Source organism: Anas acuta, chromosome 2 (genome assembly GCF_963932015.1).
Source record: "Anas acuta chromosome 2, bAnaAcu1.1, whole genome shotgun sequence".
In the NCBI taxonomy this organism is placed as follows: domain Eukaryota; kingdom Metazoa; phylum Chordata; class Aves; order Anseriformes; family Anatidae; genus Anas; species Anas acuta.
Window position 1 is genome coordinate 147116399 of NC_088980.1, and position 12113 is coordinate 147128511.

At 51.4% G+C, this 12113-nt stretch overlaps 1 protein-coding gene across 1 annotated transcript; it reads left to right on the forward strand.

Moving 5' to 3' along the window:
- Window positions 1-6468: 6468 nt before the first annotated feature.
- Window positions 6469-11884, forward strand: TRIB1 (tribbles pseudokinase 1). Its single transcript, XM_068672642.1, has 3 exons — window positions 6469-7022; window positions 7450-7742; window positions 9591-11884. Exons 1-3 carry the CDS (start codon window positions 6690-6692, stop codon window positions 10057-10059), a joined length of 1095 nt encoding a protein of 364 aa, XP_068528743.1. The 5' UTR covers window positions 6469-6689; the 3' UTR covers window positions 10060-11884.
- Window positions 11885-12113: the final 229 nt, after the last annotated feature.

A 12113-nucleotide genomic window follows, 5' to 3' on the forward strand; every position in this document is an offset into this window, starting at 1 on the left:
GGTGTTGGGATGTTTAAATATACCTTCAAATAATACATAACATTATAAATGCTAGATTATACCCAGATTAATTTGTACCTACAAGCTGCTGGCATGGTGACGGCAAAATACAGGATCTTCCTTTCCTTCTTTGCTAGCCTGAGCTGGGCAGCGTTAGTGAATCAGAGAGCCTATAAATTCTGAAATCCTTCCCAGCCTTCAGCTGGGAGGAATGGACTGATTTTTGGGAGTGCTTCTTTGCTTAGCTTTAATAACAGTGACATATGAGGTTATGAGGTGTATGTAATTAAATAGAGGTAGGTTTCTTTAATCATCATACACCTCTTTTTCAAGTATGGCCACAGCCATATTATTCAGAAAAAGACAAATATTTGATGCACTTATGTCAGGATTGCTTAAAAGGGTCATGCCAAAATCAGTGATGTACTGCACAGATTCAACCGCTAGAGAAAACTTGTAGTATTTACTGCAATCTGTGAAGCTCTGGTCCCCCAAAAATTTGGCCCTTCTGAATTTAAACTGTGCCCAAGGAATCTTAGTACAATGAATGAATCTATTTTTCTCTGAACCCAGAATTTGAGCCATCCTGTTGCTTTTTCATGGCTGATTTTTTGATACTTGCAAGTACTTTTCCTTCTGAAATTGGAATAATCCAGGCTTGGTCACCAGCGTGAGTTGCAGCTGGCATTTACTGGGTGGAAGGACAGAATTGCCTTGGCAAATACAGAAGGCTTCTGTGCCTATCAGCTGGCCTGATGGAAGCTATAAAACACTGCTGCTTCATCGGGGTGGTTGGAGTCAGTGGCAGCTCTGTGCTTTTCATTTGCAACGTCTGGGCTTCGTTACACAGCAGTGACCTCCCCGTTCCCACGCGTCCCACGGCCCACATAGACTCTGCTCTGGGTAGAAGTAGCTTGCAAGAGTTAAAGAATAAAAATAAGTTTCTGGGATGAATAAGCTGATCTGTATGATTCACAGAAGTGGAAACAACAGCAGTTAAAGCTTCAAATCTTAATCTGTTTTGGCTGTAAGATATCATATGTAAACAGGCATATGTTAACAGTTCACAGGGTAATTTGTGTCTCATTGTTTGACGTCAGGAATTTTGCAACAATATTTAAGGAAAGAAACTCAGAGGTGAGGCTTTTTTTTTTTTTCTTTCCTGTTGCATAAGGGATCCTTTACAAGTACAGCAAACCTAGAGACAGTCGGGGTCCCGATGTTAGATGTAGTAAGGGTCTGTCACTGACCTTCCCTGTTGGCCGGAGAAGACCCATGGAGCATTTTGACTGATTAAAGAAACGCCTAATCAAACATTAAAACAACTAAAAGGCATGGGAGATCTATATGCAAAAGCTTTCAGTGGTACCCTGGGGCACGAGGCTTTAGCAGAGCTCTCTCGCTGGAACAGATTCTCCATTTTAAAAGCAGAGACTCCCTCTGAAGCCTTCAAATCAGCGGAGCCATGACGTGTGAAGAGAAGAACTAATCAGGCAGGCATCTCATGGAAGATTTAGCACACTTGTGCTAAAAGGAGCACACATTCCTCTGAATCAAGGGTATATTCATCATTGCTGCTCCTGAGCTGTGATCTTATTCATTCCAGAAGCATCAAAAAGACTAAGGCTAAGTCAGTGCTCCCTTGAGAAATACCCGGAGCAAGAGCAGGGGCTGGAGGAAGTGATACCGATGACTCAACAGCCAAGGCCAACACACTGCCTTATTTTAGACAATGTCCTCTTGGATATACTCATGTTTCCTCATGAGTGGCTGATGACAAAGGTCTTACCTACCTGTGGTCACAAGTGCCTCATGACGTTTTTTTCTCAAGAATAGCTCGAGCGCTGTGGCCAAAGCGAGCGCAGGATTCACCGTGGGACTCGATTAACTTCCACTGCAGTTTCAAGTGAATGTCAAACTTCACCTGCCCTAAAAATCCCCCTGTGTGGACCCTGAGGTACTGTGTGGTCTGTCAGATGAGCATTTCCCTGAGGGGTGGTGCTCTGTGATGCAGTGGGGACGATGCACCTAGGAAATGTGTTTCCTGGAGTGGAAGCTGTTAGAATATCCCAAGGACAGTTCCTCTGCTCTCATTCTAGTGCCAAAGCTTTAAAGCGATGTCTTCTCACTCCAAGTGCAGATCCTTCTGCAAAGCCATCAGTCAGCAAAGATTTTTTTCATTTTTAACACACAGGGTTCTGACTGCAAGCAGGGATTCCAAATCTTCCATAAATAACGATTTTATTTTCCGGCCCTAAAGCACTCGCAGTGAATGCACGTTATTTCAGACACGTGGCACGGTCACAGCAGTGCCCAGAGGAGGATCCTGTGTGTAGGTGCCAGCGGATTTTAGGCTGCAAGCCAGTAACAGTAAGAGGGAGGAATATCACATTGATCGTCAAGCAGGTAAAATCCTGGGGTGCGTGCAAATCACGCGATGGGTACCCATGGATGTGCTTTGCCTTCTGCGTGAGCAATCGCCTTAACAGGACGGCACCAACATACCTAAAACCTGCGTGATTTATTGGTTCAAAGCACTGCCTAAAAACAGCAGCAGGGCTGGGGAGAGACTGTGCCTCACGCGGTTATTCGGATGTTAGTCCCGACCCGCAGACAGGGCATGAAAGCACGCACATGAATTGAATTGCATGGGAAGCTTACCAAAGGAAGTGTTTGCTTGTAAACTCGGTATGAATAGGATCTTCTCTGACCGCAAGGGAAATGGAGAGACGCTCATTCACTGTCCGCTTGTGCAATCAGCTTCTGAAGTAAAAACAGGGTTTGAGGTTTAAAACCTGAGCCTTCACACATCTCACCAGCAACAGAAGAAGCCTTCATGCTCCTCGGTCCACGCAGAAACAAAGTCAGGAGGTGCTGCTCATGAGACTCCTTGGATTTGATAACAGGGTTATCAAAAGGGAATTATTCGGCTTTCCTGGCGACAGCAGCCCTCAGAAGAGTTTCTGGGAGGGCTCGAGGGGAGACATCTGAACGCCATTACATTTCAGTTCTTTTGATGTCACTACACGCCTGTCATGTGTTTTATATCTCAGCGCCGAATCTGCCACTGAATTTCACAATGTGTAAGGCTGGTTGTAGGGTTACCACAGATGCGATTCCTGCTATAAAACGGGGCTTTTAAGTTCTTTATCACCTGGCCGTGCAACTTCTCCGTGAGCCTTTTCTGCGTGGGGCAAGTCTATACAGAGACTCCGTGGCAGATGACGGGCTCTCTGCTGGTTATACACCACTGGCTTAAAGTCTTAACAGTAGTTTAAATATCATTAAATGGCTTGAGATAACGTGTAAAATAAAGATAGCTATTTTACATCATTTGCCTGATAGTTTAATATTCACTGAGACATTTGTGTGTCATGTGTCCGTCATCCGATAACTAAAATAATGACTTTTTAATTTCTTCCCATAGCAAGCACCCGGTTTATTTATAAGTGGCCTAATCTAATAGAGATTTACTCCGTGTGTCCCAGGAGATGCATTATCAAAGTAACCAGACCTGTCCCAAGCACTTGGGAAGTGGGGAGCTGGTTACACAATTCTCATTGCCGCCGGCTGCTCCAGTTACAAAGATAAAGGGTCAGAGAAGTGGAGCAGTGGAGATAACTCTGCGAGCATCTCGGGAGAAGCAGCTGAGCAGCTGAGCCTAGGCACGGGCTGAGGGTGAGACGGGCAGATGCCTGAACGCCACAGAAGAGAAATTCCCTTAAAATAACATGCAAGGAGAGGGGATGCCCGAGGTTCCCATTGACTGGGAACTCCTCAGACTTCCTTAGGAGGTGGGAAGTGCCTGTTGCACGCTGTTGTCCTTTGCCAAGGACAAGGACTGTGTTCCCAAAGGCCACCCCTGCCCCACCTTCCTGCTCTTGGAGCATCCAGGGCCGGGTGTTTGGTTCCTTGTATTTGCTGGGTAGAGCTGAATTTCTCTCTTTGCGTATGCTAAGCAGGTAGCTCAAGGAAAATCCTTTTCTGAGGGGGAGGAGGAGATGAGATGAGGAAGGCTTGAGCAGGGAGAAAAAGGCTGACCCCAATGGCTTGTGATTTCAGAACACCAATGTGGGCGATACACCTGGATGCCCAAATGAAGTGACCTACAGTGGGTCTGAACACGAGTCTGCTATGGCAAGGGTAGGAGCCCCACGTCGTGTAAAAGCCTTCTAATGCTGAAATGCTGCAGCAGTTCTGCTCTTCACAAAGCTCTTCCTTGAATCCCTACTTCTTTCTCCACTGGTCCATAAAAAAACAGGCTCGCATGCAAGGAGTGGCAGAGATGGTTGGGGAGGACAAGTTTCAGCCCTCCGAGAAGCACCAGTGCTGTGCAGCTGGCACCCTTGGCATTCCTTTTTTTGGTTGGTGGTTTGGTTTTATTTTTGGATATATATATATTTTGTTTTGGGGATCCGCCAAAATTAGAAAAGACAGAAACCCCAAACTTGGAATCACTTCTCTTTCCGCTCAGTGGCTTGTTGGAAAGAACTTGGTGAGGGTAAGGAGGAGGCTGGATGTGGACCTTTCCCTGTGGTCCATACCCAAACCTAACTGGGGATTAGGTACTGAGCACTCTTAGTTTGGTTAATTGTTAATTTTGCATCGCTACTACACATTTTTTCACGATATTAATGCTATGGGCACCCAGCAGCATGCCAGTTTTAAAGAAGCCGTGAAGGTTTCCTGCTGGGAAGAGCTGCCCCCATCACGCAGAGACCTTCTGCTGGCCAGATTTAACATATCTGGGTTCACCTTGGCCACATTTCGGTGACAGAGCCGAAAATTTTCTGTCTGTGCAGCAGCCGGGGGGCACCGACCAGATGCTGCTGCACACTTCTGTACGTCCGTCGCTATTTTGGCGAAGTGCCTACACCATGCCCCTGTCCCCAAAACCCCTGACACGCTCTCCTCACCCCACCTCACGCTCTCTTGGACGCAGCAAGCGGTGCGTTAACGCAGAAGCCGCTGGCCCAGTTGAGCCGGCAGCGCTATCCCCGTCATCAGCCTTCCAGGAGGGGAAACGTAAACCAAAAAAAGGCTGGCGGGCCCGCCTGCGTGCTTCACCTATAAGAGGAACGAAATAAACCAGCACGCTCTGGGTTGCGGTGAATCGCTCCGAAACAATCTGCAGACATTCGCCGAATTGTCTTTCTGTTACCAAAAAAAAAAAAAAAAAAAAAAAAAGAAAGAAAGGAAAATGCAGCCCCTGGGATATCCCTTTATGGCATATGCATTTTATGTTTAAACGCATTAATGGGACTGCTATGCTGTGAGTCATCCAGCACCAGAGTTTCATGTGTTTCTTAAAATACACTACAAGGAGCTGAGGGCAGGCGGGGCTGTGCCGTGCAGTTATCCGCCAGGAATCCCGGCGGGTACCTGCGCTCGTGGCATCACCACCACGCCGGGGACCCCATCCCGCTCCCTGCCTGCAGCTAACACGGGGGGACCGGAGCAGGATGGGTGCTGGGCCTGCAGGAACAAAACCCGGGCTCCCTCAGTTATTAGGGAGCCTCAGCACCGGATTGCAGCGCATTTGCATATATGTAAACAGCAAAGCTGGGAGAGTTTCCTTCTGGAGCACTCTTGTCAAAACTACAGCTGTCTGTGCTTTTTTTGTTTTTTCAGTGGATGATTTGTTGTCTGTTTTTCTTTTTTTTTGCTTCCATTTCCTGGCAGTCCCGGCAGAAAACCTCTTTAAAGTGTGGCTTTAAAGCCATACTTCTGGGCTGGATGGGGGTTCTTGGGGTTGATCCTGCTCCTCACCGGCCACCTCAGCTGCTCGTGGGGATGCTGTGCCTTTGGGGGATGCTGTTCTTTTTGGGGATGCTGTTCCTTTTAGGGATGCTGTGCCTTTGGGGGATGCTGTTCCTTTTGGGGATGCTGTTCCTTTTGGGGACAGCACATGGTTTCGAAATGGGGGCTAAAATTATTTCTGGTGGTGATGCCCACGCTCAGGAAGGACTGATAGTGAGCACGCACCAGCACTGTGGGGCAGGCTTGGGGATGAGCAAAGGTTAAATAGTGGCTGGCGAGGCAACAGTGGGGCTGAGGTGGTGCTGAACGCACACAGGAGGGGTTCCTGGCATTGCAGCTTGTTTTTTTTAGGTTTCAGCCCCACGGAAAGCCTCGGTGGTGCCCTCTCGAAGCCCCCCCCGAGCTTTCCGCCACCGCATCCCCGCAGCACCCCGCGGGTCGCCGACCCAAAGCATCGCTGCCACTTCCAGGGGGGGCTTCGCAGAGGCTCCCCTCTCCCTCGGCTGCCCCTTCCCTCGTCTCCAGCACCTCGGGCTCTCGGGGAAAAGGTTTCGGGGTTTCGGGGACCCCCAGCAGCCCCGTGCCCAGCCCGGCGGGGCGCTGCGGGGCGCGGGGCGGAGCGGGGCGCAGCGAGGCGGGGCCGAGCCTTCCTCCCCTCCCACTTCCCCATGCGTCAGGGCCGGGGTAGGAGGGGGGAAAAGCGATTTTTTTTTTTTTTTTAAACCAACTACTTTAACACCGACTCGGCGGCAGATGGTGGACACGGCGCGGGGCTGCGGCGGGGACAGCGAGGGGATGCGCCAGCAGCGCTCCTTCCTCCTCCAGCACCACCTCCTCCTCCTCCTCCCTTAACCCCACAGCCACCCCAAAACCACCCCGACCCCGGGCTCCTCTCGCCGATCCCGGCTCCCCTTTTCTCGGCTCCCCCCATGAGCCGCCCGGCTCCCCCGCCGCCTCGCCGGGCCGCCGCGCTCCTCCTGCCGGCCGCCCGCTGCCGCAGCGCCCCGGCCAAGCGCCTGCCGCCGCTCCCCGACGGCCCCAACGAGGAGGCTCCGGCTTCCAAGTGGCCTCGCTTGGCCGAGTGCCCCTCCGGCCCCCCGGATTGCCTCAGCGCCCCTTCTTCGCCCTGCGCCCCCTCCTCGCCCGCCGGAGGGGCGGCGGGACCCAGCCTCATCGCCTCCTACCTGCTGCTGCCGCTGGCCGAGCGGGAGCAGGTGTCGAGGGCGCTGAGCGTCAGCTCCGGCAGGGAGCTCCGCTGTAAGGTGAGTTGGGGGGCTCCAAGGGGGCGAGGAGTCTCGGTGTCCCTTCCCTTGGGGCTTCTTTTGGGGTAAAAGGCGGGGGAGCCTCGCCACGGAGCCGCCCGGCGAGGAGCGCCGCTCGCTAGGGGCTGGCGGAGGAATTGGGGTGAGCCCAAGGGGTTGGGGTACCCCTGGAGATCGTCGTGAGGCTTTGGGGTTAAACCCTTAGGTTTGACTTTGGGGTTAGGTTTGGCGATTTGTGGGTTGCTTTTTTGGTTTTCCCCTGGCCGATGCGAGGAAAGGGGCTCGGAGCCCGCTGCGAGCGGCGCTCCCGCGGAGCCCTGGCTGCCCTCCAGCTCCCTCGTCATTGTTTGGGAAGAGTTGCTACGAGCGAGGCCGCTTCCAACGCCCTTGAAAACGAACTTTCTTTTTTTTAATTTCCTCTTCACAGGTGTTCCCTCTCAAACACTACCAGGACAAGATCCGGCCGTACATCCAGCTGCCGTCACACCGCAACATCACCGGGGTGGTGGAGGTGATCCTCGGGGACACCAAGGCCTATGTCTTCTTCGAAAAGGACTTTGGGGACATGCACTCCTATGTGAGGAGCTGCAAGAGGCTGAGGGAAGAGGAGGCTGCCCGGCTCTTCAAGCAGATCGTCTCGGCCGTAGCCCACTGCCACCAGTCGGCCATCGTCCTCGGTGACCTCAAGCTCAGGAAATTTGTCTTCTCCAATGAAGAAAGGTGAGCGGTTGGCGGCGGCCAGCCTCTGGGTGAGCGGGCGGGGAGGAAAGCCTCATCTGGGAAGGCAAAAAGCATCCCGGGGAGCGTGAATGGCGGTGTAAGCCGGGCATCACCTGCGTGATGCGGGCTGCGTCACGTGCGTGGAGCAGGTCAGGGATCCAGCTGGTGCGTGCCTGCTTGTAGTTGGGTCTCGACTGACGAAATGGAGGAAACTCGCCGTGAGGCTCCTCTCATTCAGCACATGTTCAGTGACACCCGCTGGGGGACAAAGGGGCGATAGTCAGGGCACTCGGTGCCAGATGTCGTGTGTGGGACTCCGCCGGGGTCGAATGAATCAAGGGCTGGGGCAGGGAGAGGAAGGAGGGGATGGATAAACCCCGCTGCGGAGCACGAGAGGGGTCTCCTCCCAAAATCTCTGCTGGTTAGGTGATCTGCTGCCTCTCCTGACGCTGTTGGCTCCCTCCATGACCGGTGGTGGTGGTGCTTTGCCCGTGCCGTGGATGCGGGCATGCACAGGAGGGAGGGCGGGACACGGTTAAATATCCTGCGAGGAAGAAAAGCGCTTTGGTAAAACTTAGCCTAAAGCCTCGGTTTATAGCGAGGAGGTTCCAATTTCCCCCCTTCCACAGGCATGCTTTTGGAATTAGTTTCTAAATTTAGGTCAGGGAAGATCATTCAGCGTTTTCCCTGGGGTGTTTGCTGCGCTTGTAGTCCATCACTGCACATGGCAGAGCCAGAAATACTGTGCTAATCGGCAAAACTGACTCTGACCAGCTGCTTGTCCCGTGGAAAGCTTAAAAAATAAGTAGAAGCTGTCATGGAGTTGTGCTTAATCTGATGAAACTGGAGATGATTTATTGAGACAGAAGAATTTTTTTTATTTATTTTTTTTTAACTCTGCTAACGCTTCGTCAGGATATCGGTTATGAATGCGATAAGAAAACTAACCAGAACTGCCCCCCTTAAAACACAGCCAACCATATGTTGACATGCAAAGAAAGTAATTCCTTTGAAGGAAACTATTGCAGCTTTTCCCGCCCATAATAAGATGAAACATTTGTTGAAATGTTACATTGCACACAGCCTGGCTCATTTGGAAATACGCGTTGCACAGGCGAGTGTCATGTGCATCACATTTGGCAAGAAGAGGGTTAAGCAATGGCAAGGCAGGCTCTTGGGCTCACCAGCACAGGTGCAGTTTCAGTGCTCCCGCGGCCAATCCCGGGCCCACGGTTCGCATTGAGTCATATTTTCCGTTTACAGAACCGATGGGTATTTTGCATTGCAGCAGGAGGTCACGCTGAGGACAGGCTGCAGTTAGCACATCCACGCAGCGGCGCGGCCGGCGGAGCCCTGCCGCAGCACGTGAACGGAGGCGCTGCTGATGAAAGGCTCCCAGTTAACCCGGACGGGGGGCGAGGTGGATGTGGTACCACCTGGAAAGGGAAAAAATAATAGTAAAAAAAAAAAAAAATTAAAAAATCAGACGAGCTGGTGAGCACTGCGAATGCAGGATTTTGCATTTTAAAACTCACACAGACACTGGTTCTGGCTCATCCCATGCAAGGAGCCTTGCTGGTGTCCCTCGAGAGCCTGGCACCTTGCTAAAATCCCTACTCACTAATCAGGCATCACCAAGCACATACCCGATGCATGTCTCTGCACTTGGGTCTGGGATAAACAACTTCTCTGCAGCAAATCAGAAAGTTGTTTCCACTCCTTTCCTCTGTGCTAATGTGTGAAAGGGAGAGGTGGCTGCAGTGGCGGAGGGCTTTGCTGCCTGTAGCTCTGCCTGTGTTTCGCCACCCCAGATCTCTAACCCATGGCTCCTTTCCTTCCCCTCCGCAGGACTCAGCTGAGGCTGGAGAGCCTGGAGGACACGCACATCATCAAAGGCGAGGACGACGCGCTCTCAGATAAACACGGCTGTCCCGCCTACGTCAGCCCCGAGATCCTCAACACGACGGGGACTTACTCGGGGAAGTCGGCTGACGTGTGGAGTTTGGGAGTGATGCTCTACACCCTGCTCGTGGGACGCTACCCCTTCCATGACTCGGACCCTAGTACTCTGTTTTCCAAAATCCGCCGTGGACAGTTCTGTATTCCTGACCACGTCTCCCCCAAAGCCCGATGCCTCATCCGCAGCCTCCTGAGGCGGGAGCCCTCCGAAAGACTCACAGCCCCGGAGATCTTGCTTCATCCTTGGTTCGAGGCGGTCTTGGAGCCTGGATATACAGACCAGGAGACGGGAACTTCTGATCAAATTGTTCCAGAATACCATGGAGACAGTGACGATATTAGTTCCTTCTTCTGCTAATCGGAAATCTCAAGAACCTCGCTGTTCTCACCTCTGGCATCTCCGTAGGGTTTCATTATTTTATTTTATTTTTTTTTTCCACGTTACAAACTCACAGCATCTTAAAGTGCCAGTATGATCAGAAAAGTGACCTTGTTGAAAATAAATGTCAGCCCGTCGATCTCCGCTCCCTGAGCGTGTGCTCGGAGGCTCGGCCCGCCCGCTCGCTCTGCCGCTGGGCTCGTCCCGCTGGCCCTGGAGGACCCGTGCAGCTTCACGAGAGCCTCCTGGCTCTTCTTCTGCCTCCCTTGGCCTTCACCGCTGTCACCGGCTGCGTTTTGGTTGCAGAGTCTTATTGCTGGCGACGTGAGAGACTCGAAGCCAGCCCTTGGCTTTCCCCTCCTGCCGCAGTGGCTCGGGGATGTGGACAGTGATGTGCAGAGGGTGGGGGGAGCACAGGACATGTCTCTAACTGAGCAAATCTGACAAAAAATGTTTCTTTCGGGGAGGAAAAAAAAAAAAGGTGGAGGGGGAATTGACTTGGCATCTTGCAAAATAGCTTTCTGACTGTAAGTGCACTTTAGTGAGGGAAGGTCTCCACCGGCCACGTCCAGCTACCTGCTTGTTGCCCCAGCTGGTTGCTTTTCCCTAGGGACGAAGCTGTTAGATCCTCCTGTAAGGCAAATCGCTGCTGCGATCACTACTGTGACCCTTTCTGACGCAGAGCATAGCTGATCTCCCAGCTGGATCCCCTCTGATGCCATTTGCTGAACACAAAATCATTTTAAATAGCCTTCAGCCTCAAGTTACCGTGGCGTGTCCCGTACGACTTCGTGCCCTCAGCGAGCTGGTCAAGTAGCAGGTCTCGTTAGCTCCCAGTGCCAAAAGGTATCCGTTTACCAAAACGTAACACTATCGGGTGGGGCACCTTCCCTTGGACAGCGATAAGGGGTATCTTGTACAGTATATGTAAACACGTTCGTGTCTTCCTACGGGCTCGATTCTTAGGAACAGCACATCCCCTCTCCTTCCCCCCTTGCCCCCAGAAAGTTAGTCTTAAGAATAAAATCTCCGTACACGCTTAAGTTGATTATTCAGGTATGTTGTTGGCCTCTGGCTACGTATTTTTTCCCCCTCTCCCCTTAAATTTTTTGTTTTGTTTTGCATGATTATTCATAGTCTTTCCAATGTGCGTGGATAACCAATAGACCTAAATCATTAGCTTCCTGGGTTTGGGGGTAAGTAAAGCTTAGTCCTGCGTAAAACTTCTGCCATGTTTCCCATCTGGTGCCCGGCGGCTTAGATGAAGAGGTGGCCGTCTGCAGTGGGCGAGGAGGAGGCGTCCGTGGTGGCCCCGAGGTGGGTGACGGACCCCACGGGCGCGGCGCAGAGCGTGGACTTGTCCCGCGCGCTGCGCGAATACCATGTATACCTCATGGACTGTGTACTTTGTACATACCTTACTGTGTGGGGTTTTGTTGTTTTTTTGTTTCTTTTTTTTTTTTTTTTAATCGTACTTTGTTTGTCCTAATAAGAGGTGTCAAAGAGCAATTTAATGTGAATTATTGTTGGCAATACTAACTTGACAGAATCATGAGCATTAAGAGCAGGGCGCTACAGCTCTCCGTTGCACTAAACTTCTCATGATTGCTTGACTTTTGTATCTGTGATACAGTTTAACCCTTCTATGGAAAAGAACAGTACATCTGTGTATATATTGGTAGAAAAATCTGCCAGAAAAGCTAAAAACACTATGTCCAACTTGTAAATATCTGTATATATATGTGGAAACCTGGATGACAAAGTCTGACTTGTAGAAAGTTTTAATAAACTTGGTTTCATAATGCTTGCTCCCATTCCTCGTGGTGTCTTGGGGTGGACTTTGGGTGTCTCGGGGCTTCAGTGTTTGAGGTGTTTTGGCCTCAAAGTGCGTCAGCCTGTCACTGTTGCCTGCACGTGCTCCATCACCCCTGAGCTCCCCAGTTTAGTCCACATGAAGGTGAGAGGGGATGGGGGTCTCTGTTCCCAGACTCTGGGGCTGGAGGGAGTGGAAAGAGCTATGTGGGACAGCGTGT